General features: G+C 40.6%; 1 protein-coding gene and 1 long non-coding RNA gene across 3 annotated transcripts in view; both read right to left on the reverse strand.

Moving 5' to 3' along the window:
• The window catches only part of LOC116695344 (uncharacterized), a 95,269-nt gene that overhangs the window by 66,396 nt on the left and 6,217 nt on the right, over positions 1-22,656 (reverse strand). For both annotated transcript variants that reach the window (XM_032525555.1, XM_032525554.1), the window contains exons 3-6: positions 21,352-21,425; positions 14,418-14,486; positions 13,691-13,784; positions 1,858-1,996 (exon numbers count right to left, since the gene is read on the reverse strand). In XM_032525555.1, the coding sequence (XP_032381446.1) occupies positions 1,858-1,996; positions 13,691-13,784; positions 14,418-14,486; positions 21,352-21,425 (376 nt within the window). The remainder of the gene's footprint in view (positions 1-1,857; positions 1,997-13,690; positions 13,785-14,417; positions 14,487-21,351; positions 21,426-22,656) is intronic.
• LOC116695379 (uncharacterized) lies at positions 15,978-18,982 on the reverse strand. Its single transcript, XR_004333440.1, has 3 exons — positions 18,943-18,982; positions 16,830-16,831; positions 15,978-16,153 (listed from the first exon to the last, which is right to left on the reverse strand). It is a non-coding gene; the product is annotated as an uncharacterized LOC116695379 (long non-coding RNA).

Below are 22,656 nucleotides of genomic sequence, written 5' to 3' on the forward strand. Positions count from 1 at the left end.
CTAGTATCTACCTTCAACTCCAAGCACTCCTGCAATTTAACTCATTTAACTTTTCTGGCATTGTCCCTAAAAACAGGTGTTGTATTATATTTTTCAACCTCCAAGATCAAGGGGGGGGGGGGGTAATCTTTTGCGTCTCCCACACGCTTCTTGGACGCGCTGCTGGTGGAATATCAAGCATTGACTTGAATGACAGCGATTGCTCGCGGGTTTGAGCACCTGGTGCAAAAATAGAAGTCATAGTACACATGTTAGCAGTGGTTCGAAAAGTATTCACATCCTTTACTTAAATAAAAGTAGTAATACCACACTGTAAAAATACTCAATACTAAAAGTCATGCATTCATAATGTTACTTAAGTAAAAGTATGTAAGTATCATGAGGAAAATGTAAATAAAGTATTAAAGAACAAGTAGTCAAAGCAGAAAAATCCTCACATTTTAGAAACTGGAAAGAAGCCAAACTGTTGTGTGTTTAATGGTCTAATCGTTCCAGCGGAGTGGAAGTAGAAAGTGGTATGAAAAAAAAAAAAAACTCAAGTAAAGTACAAGTACCTCAACATTTGTACTTAAGTACAGTACTTGAGTAAATGTATTTTGTTTGCATGCTGGGATGTTGGTTATAATTGAGACAATGGGACAGAGGTCAGTATTTTAGCTTCAGTCTGTACTGATCTTAGTACAAAGAAAAATCTGTGGCGTGTTTTTTCAAATGCTGTCAAAAAAGAAGTCATCTGATTGTCTGATTATAATATCTGCTTGTGTTCATGACTTTCGAGATAATAGTCTAATATAAGACTTGTCATAAATATTTATTAGACAGTAAGTCATAAATTAAGACGTTGTATCCTATAAATAAAAGAAACTATATGTTAGTTAGATATCACCTTATAATTATGTCTTAGTTCATTAATTAGTCCCACTATAAGGCATATTAAATAGAAAAATATTAAGCACAGGCAAAAAGATAGGGGGCGGTCATGACTTGTAATTGAAACTTTATAAGCACAGTGGGTGGGTGTCTGCCATTTGTCTTTGTCATTTTTTTTCTTTTTTTGAACTGTGTATGCTATTGATGTGTATGTTAATTTTTTTGTCATGGTAAATTGGGGGCAGTGCAACAAGCTGTAAATGCAACAATAACGTATCATCTTTAAAGTCAATATGACAAATTTATTAAACAGGTGCCAATTTTCACATCCAGCAGACACAGAGCAACATCAGCATTCATTTGGCATCATGTTTCTGGACACTTGATGAATGCAAATCCAATATTCACTCTCTTACCAGCCAGCCTAACTTTGTCTGTTTGGTACCAGGCAGGCAGTGAACAGTGGAAAAACACCTGCGTGCTAAAGCAGGTCTGTAGCCGCCGTCAAGCGACCACCCAGCGTCATATGACCAGTCAGCAGTCTCCTAATTTTGTAGGATATCAGACGTTTTGATGTGCATACATTGTACGATATCATACGGACCCGTTCATAAGAATGTGTTGGTGAATGTAACTGAACCCCTTAAAGACCTTGAGGTCTCCACATCCCACTCTAAGGACTAGAAATACTGTAACTATTTGAATTTTTGGTGGCGTGTACTAAACCTGGTGGGTGAAGAGGTTTAAACATGTTGAGACAATTGTGATCAATCCTGTTTGTAAATGCACATAATAAATGGAAACAGCTCACAGCATAATAAACCACGTTGAAGTTAAACAGCACAAATGGACTAAAGTGATGATAAAAAACACTACCACCCACATACTCTCTCCTACACTGAGTGTTATTTATTGTGGCATTTGTAAATGTTGCAATGCTGAGATCCTGCAAAAATTATTCGCTCCTTCATCACCATGGTAACTTACAATTGGAAGAGGAGGATGCAGTTGAAGGCGTAGCTCATGGGCCGGGAGAGGAAGAGGTAGCCAAGCAGGTGAAGGTTGGGCTGCAGGCTCTCTGCTTGGTTGTGCAGGGCTACTGCATCCGTCTGTAGTAAACCTGTATCTGAGAGACACAGACAGATGGACAAGGCTGTCAATATACTGAACCCCATGTTACTGCAAATTCTTCTCGCTCTTTTAAAGGTCCCATGACAGGGTGCTCTTTGGATGCTTTTATATAGACCTCAGTGGTCCCCTAATACCATATCTAAAGTCTCTTTTATATAGACCTTAGTGGTCCCCTAATACTGTATCTGAAGTCCTTTTTATATAGACCCTAGTGGTCCCCTAATACTGTATCTGAAGTGTCTTTCCCAAAATGCAGCCTTTGTGCAGAATTACAGCCACTAGAGGCAGTCCCACAATGAGCTCTCCTTAGTATGTGCCATTTCTGACTCTGCAGCTTTTGAGGTGGGGGGTGGTCTGCCACTTTGCTCGTTTGAAAGCCATGATGCCTCTCTCTCATGGGTGGGCAAAGCAGAGAAAGGGGAGGTAACCTTGCCACTTATGAGGTCATAAGGGGCTAGATTCCAGATCGGCCCCTCTGAGCTTTCATTTTCTCAAAATCAGAGCAGGATACCCAGGGCTCAGTTTACACCTATCACCATTTCTAGCCACTGGGGGACCATAGGCAGGCAGGGGGAAATCGTATTAATGTGAACAAAAACTCATAAAATGACATTTTCATGCCATAGGGTTAGGGGTTAGGGTTAGGGTCTCATGGGAAATAATATTAAAACTTCTTTAAGGCTGTTAGATAGATAGATAGATAGATAGATAGATAGATAGATAGATAGATAGATAGATAGATAGATAGATAGATAGATAGATAGATAGATAGATAGACTTAGACTTAGACTTAGACTTAGCTTTATTAATCCCTTTGGGATGACTCCCGCAAGGAAATTAAAGTTACCAGCATCCGATACAGCATATGAAGGAGAAAAAAAGATAGATAGATAGATAGATAGATAGATAGATAGATAGATAGATGCTAGATATGACTGCTGGACAGGCGCCCCAAGCAGTTTCCTTGCTCCAGAGCACCTTGGCAGTGTTAGGGTTTTGGTGTTTTGTCTGTTTTTCTGTTTTGTATTTTGCTCCGTTTCCTTTTTTATTTGATGTCTGGTTTTCTGTCTTGTCGGGTCTAGTTTTACTTCTTATGTTTTACCGCCTTTGTGTTGCACCTGTTCCCCAACCCTAGTGTCACCTGTTTCTTGTTCTCTCATTTACCCTGTGTATGATTCTCTGTGTTCACCTTGTCTGTTGTCAGATCATTGTGGGTTTCTGTTTAGTGTTTTTGAGATCCTGTTCTGTGGTTCTGGAATTAGTTTGTGCCTGTAGCTTTCTGGACTCAGTTTGGTATGTACTTTGTGTTCTTTTTCTGAAATAAATCCTCAAGCAACAAAACTTCTACCTGCTTTCTGTATTTGGGTCCACCATTCCCCGCATACGTAACAGGGAGGGTCCAGGAGGTGAACTGGCACCTCTCCAGCTACAGTCCAAACTCCGTACTGGGGCCTTGAGCCCACAACCCTCCAGATCACAACCCAATTACCCAGGATTGAGCTACTGCCAGATGGAGGGAGGAAGGGAGGTAGGGACGGATGGTGAGTGAGAATATACACATATACTCACTCACACACTTACAGAAAATACAAAAAATAAGATAAAATAGAATGAGAACTCAAGATCCAAGGCCAGAACTACTGAAAAAATAATATGATAATAATAATAATGTTTTATACCTAAAGTTAGATGTAGTATAGTGTGCGATTCGGGGGATGAAGATGCAACATTGTTGTATTTTTCAAATGTAAACAAATGTCTCGCAGTTGCTGGTCTACTGGACAATATTCTAGTGAAAACTGGCTGGCACTTTTAGCAAAATTATAACGTTTTGGGTTTCCTGGTTTTGCTTTTATTATAGCCTAGTTCCACCATGTGATGAAAAAAAAATCCTGTAATTAGTATCTCAAAGTAATGAGAAACATTCTTAAAATAATCAGAATTTTTCTCAAAATATACTAAATAATTGTTTTGAGACACCAAGTTATTACAATGACTTACAGGATCTTTTTTCATCACATTGGCGGAAATATGTTTCCATATGCTTTAATGTTTCTATCATTTTAGAAGAAGGCAAACAATATGAGCAGCTGACAAGACAGCGAGTATGGAGAAGGAAGGACAGGATGAGATTGGGATGATGATGTTGTCACACAGAGAGGGAGCGAGTCATAATAGGTTATGGATTTGAAAGTTATCCTTTAAATCATACATAAGTCCATAAATTCTGTGCAAGGTTGACATTACAGGCTATTAAATTTTTGGTTAGCTTTCTATGTCTGGGTCAGATTCTCACCTAACGTGAACTGAACTCTAGTGCATTAGGAAGCAAACTGAGACCCCCATTTTCAAGCAGACCAGAGTCTGATTGTTTGGTCCGCACCAGAAGTTTGGACGAGCTTTCACAAAGCCCCAAAAGATCCAATCTATCCAACCAAACGCTCCAATGTTCGGTTAACACCGACCAAACAGCTCAGGTGGGAATTATCTGAACTTGAATAATGTTACAGAAACAGATTCTGGGGGTCTATTTGTCTATATCAACGTTGACTCATTTTAGGGATCGTTCAGGCGCCTCCAGTAATTCTGCCGGACGTCCCTGATTTTTGGGCGGATGACCGTCACTTACCTCTTTCTTTGTGTTCTAACCTCCAGTGGATTTCTGTGGACTATGGTTAACTGCTCCTCAGATCTCTGCAGGGTAAATCCAGACCGCTAGCTAGACTGTCTGTCCAATCTGAGTTTTCTGTTGCACGACTAAAACAACTTTTGAACGTACACATGTTCCGAGGTTATTTTGGAGAGGCACTGATGCTCTTTCTGGCGCCGCCCATGATGATTGTAATTTGTTTAAGGTAGACGACTTTTATGCAATATAATAGGGGTGGGAATCACAGGGCACCTCACAATTTGATTCTTATTCAGAGGCCAACGATTGGATTCTAAACCGATTATGGATGCATCTCGAATTTTTTAATGTACGTTTCCATGCGTGATTTAAAAAAAATACACATACAATTCTGAGTTTGTTAGATTGTAGTATTCATCACACAAGTTTTAATGAAATGTTTTGTCTACTGAGGTTTTTATGTTGTTTACAGTCCACGCTTAAGCCTTAAAAATGCTCAGTCACCTTCTCTCACAGCAATGTTCCATGTTAGAGGCTCAGTCATGTTTAAAGGAGGAGAATTGGCTTCTCCAACTGTACATGAAACGTGAGGTGGTCAGATGTAATGTGATAAAGTAGCTGGACAGCATTTATTTGTTTTGCCGAATTATTTTATGTAATATGTCTTTTTTTGGTTTTGTTTTTTTCTGCATGCTTGCCTAAACTCTAAGTTGTTGTGCATTATCCCGTGCTCTTTCAGTCACTCTTTTTCCTGCTTTGTTCATGTCTGGAGACATGTAAAAATCAATACATTTAAAAAACATACAAAACAATCCCCTACAATATAATATTTGACCTTTGATCGCAATGTACCACACTACATTGTCAAATTTAAAACAAGTATAAACAACATATTGTAACAATGACTTATATCTTTAATCAATCGGAAACTTAACCTGCCATCTAGTTTATCTTTTTTAACTGTCTTCTGAAGATGATTCAAGTACACAACAAAACAAATTAATAATAATAAAACAGCCGTGTCCTTAGTCTTCTCTGAACAATTAAGTGTCTTACACACAAATAGCAGAGCTTGCAAACTGTGGCTTTTTTGTCGATGAAATATTGTCAACATAATTCACTGGAAATCCAAAATACTTCCAATTGTGTAATCCGGGATGAAAGCTTTCTGTTGTTAGCTTCATTAAATGGATAAATCTTCAGTGAAAGAGGAGGGGGTTCAAGTTCTGTTGAATGGTCTCCTGCATCTACAATATCTTATGACTGGCGGTAGCTAAGTTAGAGGAGGTAGACTCGCAGCACTTCATAACCTTGCCATCGACATCCATTTCTTAATTCAAAATTCAAGATTGTGACTTAATTTCAGTCGATTTTAAATTAAAATCAAAATCGTGACACCCTTAGTTTAAAGAAATGCCAATAAACAGAGCGCTTTTTTATATCCAGGGATGTTGTGTGGACTAGACAGACCCTCTTCCGCAGTGTTGTGGAGAAAGATCTGGCAATACGCGACAACGGGTTTACTGTATTACTGCTCTTCTTGGTTTGAGCTCCCATCCATGCTGCATGGAAAGGCGGGGCACCAGAACCATACAGCCAATCATAAATAAACCGCTTGTTTATGATGTCATAACTTTGATGTGAGTGGTCCTGGCAGAATGTACATTATTAAACATGATAGTCAAAGCAAAGCATGAAGTCCATAATATAAGAGTAGGGCATTGACACACATACAATTGAACACACCATCACTGCCGTCTGTGCTGGTAAATGAGTTTAAATCAAGAAGGTGCCAGTCCTGTACACCAGCAACAGCTTTTATGGCTAAGAGGTGTTTTTGTCTCATTTGATTAGAAAAGGATGGGTTGTTTATACTACCGGACAAAATTATCAGTCTATAATGTACGTGTATGTAAAAGCTGTGGTGGAAATATTTAGATATTTTACTGCATTCGAAATTCTACTGACGTGGTATCAGCAAATTGTACTGCAATTGTAAAAATGATATTGTTACATATTGAATTACGTTTTATAAAATGCATTAATCCTTTGCTGTATGTCATTCTCGTCATTCCCCCCTCTCTCACCCCTTTCACATCTTCAGCTGTCCTATACAAATAAATATCTAAAAATAATCTTTAAAAAAATCCATTTAAGAGTGTCCTTGGCAAGACAGGCAGCATCACAATTAACAATGTTGCAGACACAAACAAAACAAAACAGCTTCAAATAAAAAAGAAAGAACAATTTTAAGGATCATTAAAAGTGCTCCAAGAGATGTTGGGTGACGTTAATTCTTGTTGACGTTCAAAGTATTTTCAAACAAAACGAGGCTCACCCCTCCCTTCTCCTCATTCATCTTGTCCCCTCTCCCTTCCTTACGTGCACTAACCCCACACCCCCACATCCAATCCTTCTCGTCCGTAAATTGACTGGAAAGCTGGACCACTGTGTGTGTATGCTTCGTGGTGCGGGTTGGCACATTTGGTTTTTGTTGCTGTTTGTAGACCCTGGGCTGTCTGCAGAGAACACGTTTTTTTTACAGTGTGTTCTGGAGACAGGCAGCTAGCAGACAGTGAGATGTTTTTTTTTTTACAGTGTGTTCAGGGGACAGGCAGCTAGCAGATAGAGAGGAGATGTTTTTTACAGTGTGATCAGGAGACAGGCAGTTAGTGAGGAGATGTTTTTACAGTGTGTTCAGGGGACAGGCAGCTAGCAGATAGTGAGATTTTTTTTACAGTGTGTTCAGGGGACAGGCAGCTAGCAGATAGTGAGGAGATGTTTTTTACAGTGTGTTCAGGGGACAGGCAGTTAATGAGATGTTTTTTACAGTGTGTTCAGGGGGCAGGCAGCTAGCAGGTAGTGAGATGGTTTTTTTACAGTGTGTTCAGTGGACAGGCAGTTAGTGTTAGGGTTTGTTGTTCACCCCTTGTTTTTCCCCTCCCTGTTGTTCTCTGTCTTCCCTGTGTGTTGTTGTGGGTGTGTCTTCCCCTGGATCATCACCACCTGCTGTTCATCACACCTGTGCCTCATCGCCGCCTGCATCACACCTGTTATTCATCACTTATCACCCTGGCTCTTATAAACCCTGGTTCAACATTCACTCATTGCCAGTTCGTCAGATTACCACACCTGGTATTATGCGCCGGCCTCTTCATAGTTTGTCAAGTACTTTTGTCGTTTTGCTAACTATCTATTCTCGATCCGCCATAGTGCTTTTCCTGTGCCAACTCGTTGCCTGTCAGCCTGCCTGCGATCCTGTCTGTCCGCTCCTCGACACACCATCACCTAAGCTCCGTCAAGCCTGGATTTCCTCCACCCTTTGGCTCACCCTGTTATATCAATAAATCCTGCCTGATCTCTTTACTCCGGTGTCCGCCCCTGAATCCTTGCTGTGTCTCCTAACAGTTAGTGAGGAGATGTTTTTTTACAGTGTGTTCAGTGGACAGGCAGCTAGCAGATTGTGAGGAGATGTTTTTTACAGTGTGTTCAGGGGACAGGCAGTTAGCAGATTGTGAGGAGATGTTTTTTTACAGTGTGTTCAGTGGACAGGCAGCTAGCAGATTGTGAGGAGATGTTTTTTACAGTGTGTTCAGGGGACAGGCAGTTAGTGAGGAGATGTTTTTTACAGTGTGTTCAGGGGACAGGCAGATAGTGAGGAGATGTTTGCTCTATGTGACATAAAAGCCTCAAAAAGAGCATTACATCACTTAAAGGGGTGGCTGTGGCTCAGGGGTAGAGCGCTCACCTTGGGCAAGACACTGAACCCTGAGTTGCCCTCGATGCTGCCACATCGGAGTGTGTGAGTGTTTATCTGATGAGCAGGTGGCACCTTGTAAGGCAGCCTCGGCCTCAGTGTATGAATGTGTGTGAATGGTGAATAGAAAAGCGCTTTGAGTAGTCGTGACTAGAAAAGCGCTACATTAGAGCAGTGCATTTACAAATACATTTTAGAGCACCTTTACTTATTAACATTCTTCACAAGTCAACAACATCAGGGATCAATAATGCAAAACATATAGAGCCAGTTTTAAAATTCATTAAAATTAGCTCTTCTCACTGGTGACTGAGTAGTAAACCAGCTCCACTGGGATTCGCATAATGTTACTTCCTAGTTCCTAGTTAGCCTATTAAAAGACTGTGAAAGCCATAGAAACAGTCAAAAACTACTATGGCGTGAGTAATAGGCTGCTGAGCTTTTAACCTTACTAGTTTTGTACTGAATTGAACGTGACAGCTTGGACTAAGAGAACAACTGAGAACTTGGACTGACTGTTTTACACACTGAAGTGGCTTTGAACAGTAATGTGTTCACTTACTTACTAGATTTACATGTACATAATATTCATTTTTTGCCCTTATTCTAAAAATGATTATATTCCGACTAAGCTGCTTACATGGCTAATGAAAGTGAATATTCCACTAATATTCCCATTTACATGCAGCCGTGCAAAATAGGATTCTTTTTAAAGTTTCCCACTAGTTGCGGACTTGTTCGACTGTGCAAACACAGCCTCCCTCATTCATTCCTCTAACCACCTTCCTCAAAAGGTCTGCGTTGCAATCTTTGTGCATATTCAAAAACCTGTTGATATCTTTCATAATGTTTACAAATAGGTGTATTTCTCCCTCTTTTCTTTTGGCCATGCTTTCTACTGCAGCCCTGAAGTAGAAATGTTGGCTGGTTGGTTTGTGTAACACAACCATAGCAAGACACAGAGTTAACCTTGGCGTAGACAGGCAAGAGGACGAAGATGTTCGCAAACTACGGTAAAAACCCTGATTGAAGTGAACATTCTGAATATGCTGTGAACATGTTTCTGTTATGCTAACCTTTGCAGCTGGGACCATGGGATAGAGAGACAGACAGACAGTAGTGAATGGTTCCTGTACTATGTAAAAGCGCTTTGAGTAGTCGTTGAGACTAGAAAAGCGCTATTTAAGAATTTAATCCTCAAGTGCATATCTGCAGTTTTTTTATTCCAGGCAGCATGGTAAAAGAATGAAAGCAATTGTCAGCATTGTGGATATATTCTTTCAACACATAAACCTGTGAAATAAGGCTCATCACTAATCCACCAATAATCATGTGCAGGGAAGATTAAACCTTTTGAAATACACAATTAAATATTAGTTGGCTATTCTTCTTAAGCCGACCTTCTCACATTCGGGGAAAAACACATTTTGTTATTCAGTATTTGAAAGATGGCTTTGTCATGCTGTTTGCTCATCCAAACCAAGGGCAAGCAGTGGCTACAGTGGTGTTGCACACACACACAAACACACACATTTGATAAATGTGTGCTTTTGAAGACTATATAATGCAATAGGAGACAAAGAGCCACTGGACAGAAGAGCAATCGAACCCAACCACACATTCACACATAATAAAGTTTAATGCTCCATAGACATTGACAATGCTAGGATATCATTTACTGTATCTGTGCAAAACCTTTTGGTGTAAAAAAACAACTAAATAGTACTTAGTTGTACTTATTGGGTTGTGATAATTATTCCACCTGGGCAAAAATAACATACACACAAATCTTTAAAGCTTTAGTGCGTAACGTTTTCATTTTAATGAAGGTCCGTTACATTGAAGCCATTGCCAGATGAGTTGATACAAAGCTGAGTAAGACACAGCTCTCTCTGTATTTTCAGTATGGCTATGTTCAGAAAACGGTGTTGTGCGGCAACTTTCACGCACAGAAACTCAAGTGAAGATAATGACCTCTTCCACAGTCCAGCATGTTTTTTTTAATCCTCCGTGTCCTCCTTGGCTACAAGCAACTGCGTGGCGGTACGCGATAATGAAAGGCTTGTTTCATGTGGATGCACTGACAGTTTTGATGTAATGTAAATGTGCTGTATTTATATAGCGCTTTTCCAGTCTTAACAACTGCTCAAAGCGCTTTTACATCTACAGGAAACATTCACCATTCACACACATTCATACACTGTGGCCGGGGCTGCCGTACAAGGTGCCACCTGCTCATCAGATAAACACACACACATTCACACTCCGATGCGCAGCACCGGGGGCAACTCGGGGTTCAGTGTCTTGCCCAAGGACACTTCGACAATGACTGCAGGGGCGGGGACTGAACCACCAACCTTCTGATTGGCAGGCAACCGCTCTACCACTGAGCCACAGCCACCCCATCACCCCCAAATCCCTGTCCTGATGCAGCAGGTTATGGTGCAATGTGATGTAGTACAATACTGGGTGTTGAAATGGTGTGGTCATTTGCACTGTAGTCTCGCATTGCCAGAAATTCCTCCACAGCGCTGAAGAGGAGGGTCTGGCTAGTCCACACAATATTCGGGGATGGGAGAAAAACATGCTCTGGTTTATTGGCATTTCTTTAATCACAATTTATCACAATTGTCCTAGCTGAGGGCCGGATGGAGCAACGGTGCCTCTGCAAAATAGCCTCAGGAAGGAACTTGTTTTGGTGGAATATGTGTTTGTTCAAAAGTACTTTTAGTCGTGCAACAAAAAACTCTGATGGACAGATTGTCTAGCTAGCTGTCTGGATTTACCCTGCAGAGATCTGAGTGGCAGTTAACCACAGTCCTCAGATATCCACCGGAGTTTAGAATTACAACACAAAGAAAGTGGAAGGTAACTGACATCTGGTCTAAAAGAGGGACAGCCGACAAAACCTCTGGCTCCAGTGAGTGAATCATCGTCTATATAGACTACTTTTTACCCAGCTGACCAATCAAAGTGGAGGAGGGGTGGGACAAATAATACAAAGACCAATTATCATTTAAACAAAAAAAGCGGGAGGTGAGGGACATCTGGCCAAAATGAGGGACATCGGACAAAAGTTTTGGCGGCACTTGAACAATACCAGAAGTGTAACGTTGTTGATATAGACACACAGTTACACTTTATTTACCTTATAATGTTGAAACTCCTAAATTTAATTCATTTATAATACCACTTTCAGAAAAATTTATAGAAAAATATTGTTGACATACAATTTGGAATTCAAATTTTTTGGGGACTTTGTCATTTTGGGAGTTGGATATGATTTGAATATAATCAATAATAATTGAATGCTGACATTACAATTCAAATGGGTTTTTTTTTTTATAAATGTGTTGGCTAAGGTTAGTGATTCTCGCCCTTTTTGCCTCGGCCTACCCCCATGTTAAAACGAAATGCTTTTGTTACGTCACTTCTGAAGAACACTAATGTTAGAGGGAGTTAGCAACACAAGGCATTGTGAGCTCTTAGGGCACGGAGCTCCGGGAGACCGAGCAGTAGAGCGTTGACAGGCTGCAGCTGGAAATCAACAAGATGGAAATACTTTAACATGAAATAAAAACTGACATCCACTGAGTCAAATCACCCTACCATCTTTCAAACAAACCCTCAAAACTCACCTCTTCAAACTTGCTTTTTCATGCTAACAGACTTTCCCAGTTTCGCACATTTTCATAGCCCACCTCTCCTGCTTTGCCTATGCCTGTCCATGCACCTGTGTGTTTTTCTTTTCTATTTTGTCTGTCAAGTAACCTTGTCTTCGTACCTTGTCTGTTATACTGTTTTGTTTTGTCTGTATATAACCAAAACTGTAAAGCGTCTTTGAGTGTCAAGAAAAGCGCTATAAAAAATAAATTTATTATTAGCCCAAGGATGCGGGAACCACAGTAGCTGCAAAGTGCTATGCGGTTCACACAGTTTTGCTAAGGATTCTTCTTCTCCTCCGTCATTATTCTTCCCTGCATAAAACTCCCACCACAGCCTAAACTGTACATGGTGGCGGTGTGCCATTTTCAGGACTGGTACAAAGACGTCAGACATAGAAATTGACCCACTTCCACCACTAGGTGGCGCTATAGCAGACACAAACGTGTTTGGCCCTATAACTCCAAAACCGTACATCTGAAATTAAAAAACCATATATCCCCGCAATCCCTGGATACTACTGAATCTACACTTGTTAGATAATGTTTGAATACAGAGTTCTCTGTTGATTTGTGTCTGACACAGTGTGCTCGTGGTCGGAAACAAAGCACCGAGCCAAAAGTATTTTTTGTATAGTTCTTTAAAAATAAAAAGGAAACTTTTGTTTTGGGGAGAATAAAACTACTGTAGGCTGAGTTTTCTTAGTAACCTTCCCAAAAATGCTCAGGATGATGCAAATGTTGGTATAATATGAAAATGGCTGGTGATAATAATAATTTATTGAATGAATCAAATCTGACCATGTCTGTCATGATCTTTACATTGTTAGGTTCCTATACTGGGCTGGGACACACATTCATATGGTTTGATAAAGGGCTTATTGGACTTTAACTTATCATTGCATTTACAATAACGAGCGTAGCTGTCCTCAATTTAGGCCATCCTGTATGTCTCATCTCTGAAACAGCGGCCGCTTCAGCAACATTCTCACGTTCTCACTCCCGATTGGCCATTGGCTCTCAGAGTGACATAATGATATAAAGTCAGGCACGTGGGACTGCTGGGATTGGTTTAAGTCACGGAAAACTCTGGTTATTGGTCAAATTTTCAATAAAGTTGCGGTGATTTGTAAAAATTGCAAGTTGCACCAAAGTCACGTGACTGGTTGAATTTGCGTGAATTGGCGCAATCGACATTATGAAATCCTGGAGGGACTGGCTTATAGTGCCATTGACATACTGTACAGTAAGTGTGTTTAGAGTAGTAAATATTAATAATAGGCTCAATTTGAGCATAACATTTTCAAATGTAATTTAATTATTAAAGATAAAGAAAGACGTTCAAATGGTCATACAGAGGGAAATTGAGAGCTCAAATTTCAACAGTATAATTCCTTTGTTAGACTTTCTACCATAAGCGTAAATCATCTCTCACTGTGAAATGTCCATCTTTTAAAAGCTGAATCATTGAAAATATATAAGGGCTTTATTACACATGTTAACAACTAATGACTAATAACTGTGTGATTCTACACAGTTAATCACATTTTCAGATGGGTTGGACTGTAAATGCAGAGTGACAGGAAGTCAAGAATGCCCTGATAAATGGAAAAGTAGAATGAGAAGATTTCATACGCTTACCTGCTTGTGCATTTTCATCATCGTCCTCATCCTCTGAGGGGGCTGGATCCTCAACGCCCACCTGATCCATCACAATACACTCTGCGACACCTGTCTAAGATCAACATAGACAGATTAATCCAAATAAAACCGAATGTTCTCCCTGTTGTCTGTCAACATTTAATACTAATATTAATGAGACATAATATTAGCATCATAATACATACATAATATAATTAAAGAACCATAAGGAAGAAGTTAGCTGTTGTTAGCATGTATGGTAAATTGTATCCTATTGAAATAGACCTTTTTTACAGAAGACATTTTGGCATGTCATAGGTTATAGGTTATACTCTTTATTAAGCCCCAGTGGAGAAATTACAATTTATAATAGTCATAGCTGGTTTTGTTCATGCTTACTTGCTGTCATGGCTTACTGGGACATAATTTAAATGCGCCATTGTTAAATAAATATTTTTGAACTGTGCCTTTCCTGTTATGACAAGTCAAAACATCTGAATATATATTTTCTGAAGTTTAGCATTACTTCATACAGACACCCCATTCTGTTTAGTCAGAGGAAATTGAGAATGACACACCAGTTAAAGAATTACATTCCATCTTTATAGATTTTCATTCACATACAAATAGCTTGCACTTTTGTCACTTTTGTGCCAAAGCCTGCTCTCAGTGTTACCAATGGAGTCTGATAAGTCCAATGCAGAACAAGGTTTCTTCAGCTGCTTACCTTTAGAGATTCTAGCTGCACCACCTGACATTTCTGAAGGAGTTCCACAAACAAGTAGATAAGCAAGGCCTGCATTGGATAGAAAACACATACAATTGCCTTTCAGCCAGCGACATTTTTCAAGTCATAAAAAACACAAGGCCCATTCAAGAAGAAATGTGTCTCGTCTGAAATTGGATGAGAGCAGTTGGTGGAAGCAGGGAGCAGTGACAAAAAGCTGCAGTCAAGACAGACTTTCCAGCGGTCTTTGCAGTTCACACGGAAAGTTGTAAATTATTTTGTGGATATACAATATGTTAATTAATAACAAGTCACAGAAACACTCACATCCCATATGAGCCCATCCCCATTTAATAAAATGTTTCCAGGTCAATCTTCAGCTGGTACTCAGTCTCCTACAATTGCTGTTTTATTCCTGTGTGTGACAGTGAAGCATTTTAAAATACAATAGACCCGATCACAATTGTTGTCTGCAATAACTCTTTGTCCTGTACATTTTAATTTAATGATGCTGAGCCAACAGGACGAGTCAGTAAACGAGTCAGTGGAGATGAGGGCTGACTCCGGAGTCAGAAGAAACAGCTGTTTGCTTCAAACGATTTACTCATGACTCACACATCACTAGTGCTCATTATTGATCCTGTCAGATATTAAGGCAGGATTAAGATATTATTTTAAAAAGGCTCATATTATGCTTTTTGGCTATTTCCCTTTCCTTAATTGTATTATATATCTTTTTTGTGCATGTTATAGGAGTACAAAGTCAAAAAGCCGCCTCAAAGGTACTTTTCATAAACTGATCCAAGTGTGTGGCACGTCCTCATACTCTGCTTCTGACTGGCAGAGGTTGGAAAGTAACAAAATACATTTACTCACGTTGCTGTATTGAGTAGTTTTGTTGTGTATTTTGTATTTTTCAAGTAGTTTTTAAAATCGGTATTTTAAAATGTACCTGATTGCGTTTTGAGTATTGCATTTTGCTACATTACAAATCCCAGACGTTACTGAAAAAAAAAAAAACTCTGACTAACCCGCACCCGGAACAATATTTATTTACTGAAGTCAAAGCAGGTAAAGCAGTGTGCTTAGTTTGTGGAGAACAGATCGCTGTGTTAAAGGATTAGAATTTGAATCGCCACTACAATACTAAACAGGCAGAATAATCAAACTTGACTGATGCAGAGCGAGCATGGACGTCTGAAGCTTTGCTACTTAAACTCCAAACGCAACAAGGCTTTTATACCAAGCGTCAAGACCAGCTTTGTGATATCCCCCAAATCACCAAAAACAGTAAGGCATTTTCAAAAGGGGAGCTTATTAAAGAGTGTTCGGTGAACTCTGCCCAGAGAAAAAAGTCTGAGAACATAACATCTGACATAAAATTAATATCCACAACAGTCTTTGTTTTTCACGTGGCCCCTTGGGGAAATGAATTGCCCACCTCAGGACAACATGTGTAGGAGACTGGATAAATTAATTCACATACATTTGATTAGCTCATACAGGCTACTTAGGTGTGTAGAAGCTAGCTGCTAGTCTGGGCTGTGAACATTAGGATTTAACCCATTTATGGAGTCAAAATACATGATTTGGCCTTGATTAGCATTATAACAGTTGCTTGTGAAGAAAAGAAAGATGACCCTCAGAACTAACAATGTTTGGTACTTTCACTTTCAATTGATTGTTTGAACACGTTTTATGGGATGGTCTGAACTGAAATTGCACATTATACCTTTCTAGATAGATAAATAGATAGATAGAAAGATAGATATTTATTGATCCCAAAAAATGGGAAATAATGGTGTTACAGCAGCAAACATACATCAGTCACACAGCACAATATATATATATATCTATATATAGATATATATAGATATATATAAATGAAATACTAGGATACAATATACATGAAATAATAACGACAATAAAAATATAAAAACAAATATTTGAGTATATACAGGATGGGAAAACAAAATGTGAAACTGCTTAAATAGTATGCTAAAAGGTATGCTAAAATGTAAATAAACCAATTGTGCAGGTTGCACTTAGTGCAGTATTGTGGAGTATCAGGGTCTTATCTAGCACCCAGTGAAGACGTGTTAAAGAGTTTTATTGCCTGTGGTAGGAATGAGCGGTCCGTGCGACATCGAAGCTGTCGGAGTCTCTTAGAGAATGAGCTCCTCTGTTGGACCAGTGTGGGGTGGAGAGGGAGTTCAGGGTTATCCATGATAGATAACAGTTCGTTCAGTGACCTCCTCTCCACCACAGCTTCAAATGTGTCCTGTTTGCAGTCGATCACGGAGCCAGCCTTCCTGATCAGTTTGTTTGGTCTGTTTGTGTTGCTGGCTCCGATGCTGCTGCCCCAGCAGACGGTAGAGGAGAACAGAGCTGGCCACAACACACTGGTAGAACATCTCCAACATTCTGCTGCACACGATAAAGGATCTCAGCTTCCTCAGGAAATAGAGTCTGCTCATCCCCTTCTTGTAAACAGCAGTGCTGTTGATCTTCCAGTTCAGCCTGTTGTTGATGTTGACAGCCAGGTATATGTACTCCTCCACCATCTCTTCCCATGACGCAAAGGGGCAGCGGAGCCCTTCCCTTCCTCCTGAAGTCAATCACCATCTCTCTGGTCTTATCCACGTTCAGCAGCAGGTGATTCTTACCAGACCACTCCACAAATTCATCCACCAGTGCCCTGTAGTCTTACTCCTGTCCATCCCTTATACACCCAACAACTGCAGAGTCATCAGAAAATTTCTGTAGGTGACATAACTCTGAGTTGTACTGGAAGTCTGTGGTGTATAAGGTGAACAGTGCCGCCACTGCCATCCAGGTGCAAATGAGCTCGCTGCAGAAGATAGACGAGGCTGGTAGGCAAACTGTAGAAGGTCCAGAGAAGAACTCACCTGCGGCCTCAGGTAGGCCAAGACCAGCCTCTCCAGCCCCTTCATCCCATGGGATGTGAGAGCCACTGGGCGGTAGTACTTAAGGCCAGACGGAGTCGACTTCTTTGGGGACCGGGACAAGGCAGGACGTCTTCCACAGAAGAGGCACCCTCTGCAGGCTTAGGCTCAGGTTGAAGAGGTAATGGAGAACACCAGACAGCTGACTGACGCAGGTCTTCAGGACCCTGGGGCTGATGCCGTTCGGGCCAGCAGCCTTGCGCTGGTGAAGCCTCTCCAGCTGTCTCTTCACCTGGCCAGGTGGGAATTTAAAGCAGGGGGGTGCTTAAAGTGTCAGTGGGGGAAGAGGAAATGTGCTGTAGTGTTGGGGGGCGTGGGCTGACAGCAGGAGGACTGACTACAGGGAAGTGAGGAGGGAGGTGTGGGAACAAAAGAGGGGAGGCAATGAGGAGGTGTAGGCGGTGGGTGGAGTGGTAGAGGAGGCAGGGGATGGCTGTAAGCGAAACCTATTGAAGTAACAGTTTAGCTCGTTTGTGCTCTCCCAGCTGCCTGGTGTTTGCCTCTTCTCCCACCACACCCGGTAATCTCTTTCATCCCTGTCTACACCTCCCACATGTTGTTGTGCTGGAGACTGGCCTCCAGCTTCCTCCTGTAGGTGTTTTTACAGTCTCTCAGTTTATCCCGCAGTCTGTGCTATACTTCCCTTAGCTCCTGTCTGTTCCCATAACCTGAAAGCTTTCTTCTTCTTCTCATTAAGAAGGACTTTCAGGTCACTGGTGATCCACGGCTTATGGTTGGGAAAACCGCATGAAGGCATTGGGCTGCTGCGTCTGGAGTTGTGAGACAGCGGTGTAAATGACGTCAGCAGCTGCCTCTGCATCAGCAGATGGTAGAACGTAGACAGCGATCAATTTGGCAGACGTAAACTCCCTCGGTAGATAGTACGGACGAAACCCAACAGCCAGCAGTTCAATGTCCGGGCTACAGAAACGTTCCTTCACATTCACATGTCCAGGGTTGCACCACCATTCACTCACATACAGTGCATCCCCCCCTCCATTCTTCTTACCGCTTTCTATAACGTTCCTGTCCGCCCGAACGGTCAAAAGGCCGGGTACCGCCACACCATAGTCCGGGATGTGCGAGTGCAGCCATGTCTCGGTAAATCACAGTAAGCTGCACTTGCTTAACTCCCTCTGGGTTTTGATGAGCGCTGCAAGTTCGTCCGTCTTATTCCCCAGAGACTGTACATTCCCCACAATGATCGCTTGGAGGCCAGACTTATGTTTTCTTCTTTTCTCCTTATGTTTTATTCCTCCTCTGCAACCCCGGCATCTCCTTCGTAGTTCCTTCGGGATTTCAGGTTTGGCCCCCCGGCAGCAGCACAGGTCCACACAGCACTATCAGCGGATTGCGTGCGTAAACAATAGTCCCGCTGCGTTGTGCGTAGCACACAGTTACAAAAAACAACCAAAGTAAGAATAAACCTAAAAGAAAAGTTCCGAAATTTACGGGCCCCATCCTCAAAACAGATGTACAACACTTAAAGACTAAATGTAAATAAAAATAAAGTGACTAAAAACACACAAAATACACATAGAATCCGGACCTGCTGCAACAGGGTCTTAAATGTCATGTGTGACATGTGTTATGTTGTTATTACATTATACATGTGTATACATGTGTATAGATGTTTATACATTTGTACAGATTTTTCTTTAATTAAAAACAAAATAGTTTTGGATTCATGACCTCTTCATTGGGACTCTTGTCACTTTGTGATGTCTGGGTTGGGAGTTGTTTTTTTAGATTTTTGGGTAATTTCAGCCTTTATTTTGACAGCACAGCAGAAGACATGAAAGGGGAGAGAGAGGGGGGAATGTCTAGTCTTTAGTTTTACTTCCTGTGTCTTCCACCTGTTTCCCAGCCCCTGTGTCACCTGACTCTCGTTATCTCATTACCCAGTGTATTTAGTGTCTGTGCACCCCTTGTCTCTTGTCAGATCCTTTTGTTTGTATTCCTTGTGTTTTTGAACTCTCCTGCCTGCCTGTCTCTGCTCTTTGGTCCTCCTTCCTTACACATCACAGGCGCCGGCTCCACCAACTGAGCTATCTGGGTGCCCCTAGGTGGGGAGTTTAAGTCTCTGTCTATTTTACGAGTTGGAAGGGAGAACGGGTTGACTGGGAGAACGACTGTTCAAACAAACAAAGGCTTTGCTTTCTTGTTTTTACTCAACCAGTTTTTCGTAAATACACCTATTTAAAAGAACCTGAACAAACTCGACGAGGAAACGGCGGGGCTGGCCGTGACCAGAGAGAGATGACCCTGGAGCAGCTCACAAGGAAGCTGATCGCTGTCGGCTGCAAGAAGATACCGGGGCAAACAAGCAGCAGTGTTTTGTTGTTTAACGCCGATTAATGAAATCAGTATCTCTGCAATTAAATGAAACATTTAAAACATTGTTGCTTCAATATCAAACCAATCAAATCTTAGATAAGGTGACAGCCAGGTGTTTCCCAAAATTAAAGATATTCCAATGCGATACCGAAAAGCCTCCAATACTGGCTTAAATGCTGGTAGTGGTATTAGCGGTATAAGTACTGGAGTTTATGCACCGATCCATGTCCTTTAGCCCAGAAGAAGATCTACTTTAAAGTACTTTATTTGTTCTTTTTTTGTTATGACTTGCTGTCAAACTGGATAATAAAAAAGAAAGTTCCGTGGCAATCATCATTTTATTTAGGTGCAATCCTGCGGGCAAAAAGGTAAACTATCACTAATCCCATTCTGAGGTTGCAGCACCAACATTAACAGAATTATGATTTATAATAATTATATTTTTAATGCCTCAATATCATCTCCCGACGTATGTTTAACTCCCTGCGAAGTAATACAGCTTCTTCATTAATGGGATTGTTGACACAAGGAAATGCCATGTTTTGAGGAAAAAACGTTTTATAGTCTGCCTAACATGGTTAATTAACCTACCCTGTTTTTTATTCATGCAGATAACAAACTGCGCTAAAATGTGCCTGATACAGACTGAATCAATGAGGAAATGAAATAGCGCTGTGTCAGAGGGAGGAGACTGACAAGATAACCTGCTCCCGACCAGGTTAGGTTCACATGCTCAGTTACCACAGTAACTGACTCAGAGGTTAAGTCACCTCTCTTTCTGAAACAGGCTGGAGTTACCTCTCTCTCAGGTCTGATTAGCCTCCCTCTCTGAAACAGAAGACCCATAGTTTCTCTCATCTCAGGTTGAACAAACTCAGAGTTTTCCCTAAACCTGTTTTTTTTAAAAGTCCCCTAGTCATTCCCCTAGTAAACACAAAATCAGTTGGCACTACTGTGCCCCTCATCTGTGGAATGGCCTCCTAATGTATGTTAAAGACGCTCACATAGTAGACATTTTTACATCTAGATTGAAAACCTACCTGTACTTTTTATACTACAGCCAACTATAACACACCATCCTTTCTGCTTCTTTCACAAACAAGCCTTTTTATTACTTAATCTCCTATGTTGGTGGTTTTGTATTGTTTATTATTACTGCTTTAATGTTGTTCAATTGTTGTGTTGCTGTTTGTGACAAATAGTCAACCTACTCTACAGCCGCAATATCATCATTGATGTATTTGGTCAAAAATATCGTAAATTTTAGATTTTTCCATATTGCCCAGCTCTAGTTAAAGGCATTAGGACAAGCTCTAATAGTCTTACTAATTAGAAGTGAATGGGTAATCTTTGTTATAATTGCTGCATCTGTATATTCATGATACTTTCTAAGTATCTCATTTTGAGACTGTTAAGACTAATTTGTGCTTATTTCACAGTGATACTAATTATACATTTTATTTGTCAGTGCCTTTCATGAAACCCAAGTGCACCTTACAAAACATAAAAAAGCACAACAATTGTATCAATAATAAAAATGAAGGTGACTAGTTAACAGTATCTTACATTTTCATAGACCATGCCAGCCTTTTGAGAACAAAAAGAGTCCATTGAGGCTATAAATTACTTACCTGGACAAAGAAGCCAATGATAAAGGAGACGAGGAAAGGCACGAGTCCAGCATGGGCTATCGTTACTGGAAGACCTAGAAATTTGAAGGAGATAGAGCTGTTTGTGAGTTTGATTCCCACCTAAGAAGATTTGAAGACATGTCAGACTTTTTCTCAGCATATCTACCTGCCTGTCTATCACTGCCTCTACTCATTTTTCTGTCTTACAACACTCCTGTCCACTCTAGATTAAACGTACCATAACATTTTATGGATAGGGCTGATTTCAATATGAGATTTAAGTGATTCAACAAGTATTTCTTGGCAGGGCTCCACCTTTGTAGAACTACATGGAGACCCTGCTCAAAACAAAGTAGTTAAATGTAATGTCCCATGTAATTTCCACCTCTACAAAAAAATCTGTGCTGTTAACTACACTTCATAAACCACAGTTCAATTTGCTCTGCCAATGAAAACCAAGAGATGGACAAAGCCTTAATTATGTTCCACATTAACTGATATTATAAAAAGATGGTCTTGTGGAAAGAACAAATATAGGCCTAGCTCACCAACTAACACCAACTAACTGTTTATGAAGATTGTGCCAACATCGTGATCTCTAAATTTGTAGTAATGTGGTTGTATCTCTTTTAAAGATTGTGTTCCCCATAGGCAGCAGATGTTCATGTTCCAGAAACCCTGTCAATCCAATCTCATCTGGTGTGAAAAGACAAGATTCTACCTCTTATTTGTCATCAAATATATTCCCTTTTTAACAATTTATACATAATTGTTTAATTGTCAATTATTTACATAATTATGGCTTCTTTGTTTAACCTCAAATAATTGCTTATATTAGCTAAGGTCTTAAGGTCTCAGCCTGGCAACCTCCATGATCTTCGAGTCTGGGGAGGAGGGGCAGGGGAGACAACTCTCTCCAGTATTTTGAATTTGTACTGCAGTAACTATTTTAAACACTAGCTGTCAGTATTACACATCGCACCTTTAAAGCTACAGTGCATAGTTTCTGCCGCCCCCATGAGGAATTCTAAGTAATTACAAAAACTGTCTGTGCGTCCATAGGATACAAGCCTTACGTGATGGCGCACTGCCCACCCTCCTCCATGCAGTTGCTAGTAGCCAAGGAGCACACGGAGGATTTAAAAAAATGATGGACTCTTCAGAAGAGGTCATTAACTTCACTTGAATTTCTGTGCATGTGACGCCACAATCATCTGAACATAGCCATACTGAGAGAGTTTTGTGGCGCTGAGGCTTTGTAGCACTCATTTGGCAATGGCCTGAATGTAACGAATGCTCATTATT

This window comes from Etheostoma spectabile, chromosome 9 (genome assembly GCF_008692095.1).
Source record: "Etheostoma spectabile isolate EspeVRDwgs_2016 chromosome 9, UIUC_Espe_1.0, whole genome shotgun sequence".
Classification (NCBI taxonomy): domain Eukaryota; kingdom Metazoa; phylum Chordata; class Actinopteri; order Perciformes; family Percidae; genus Etheostoma; species Etheostoma spectabile.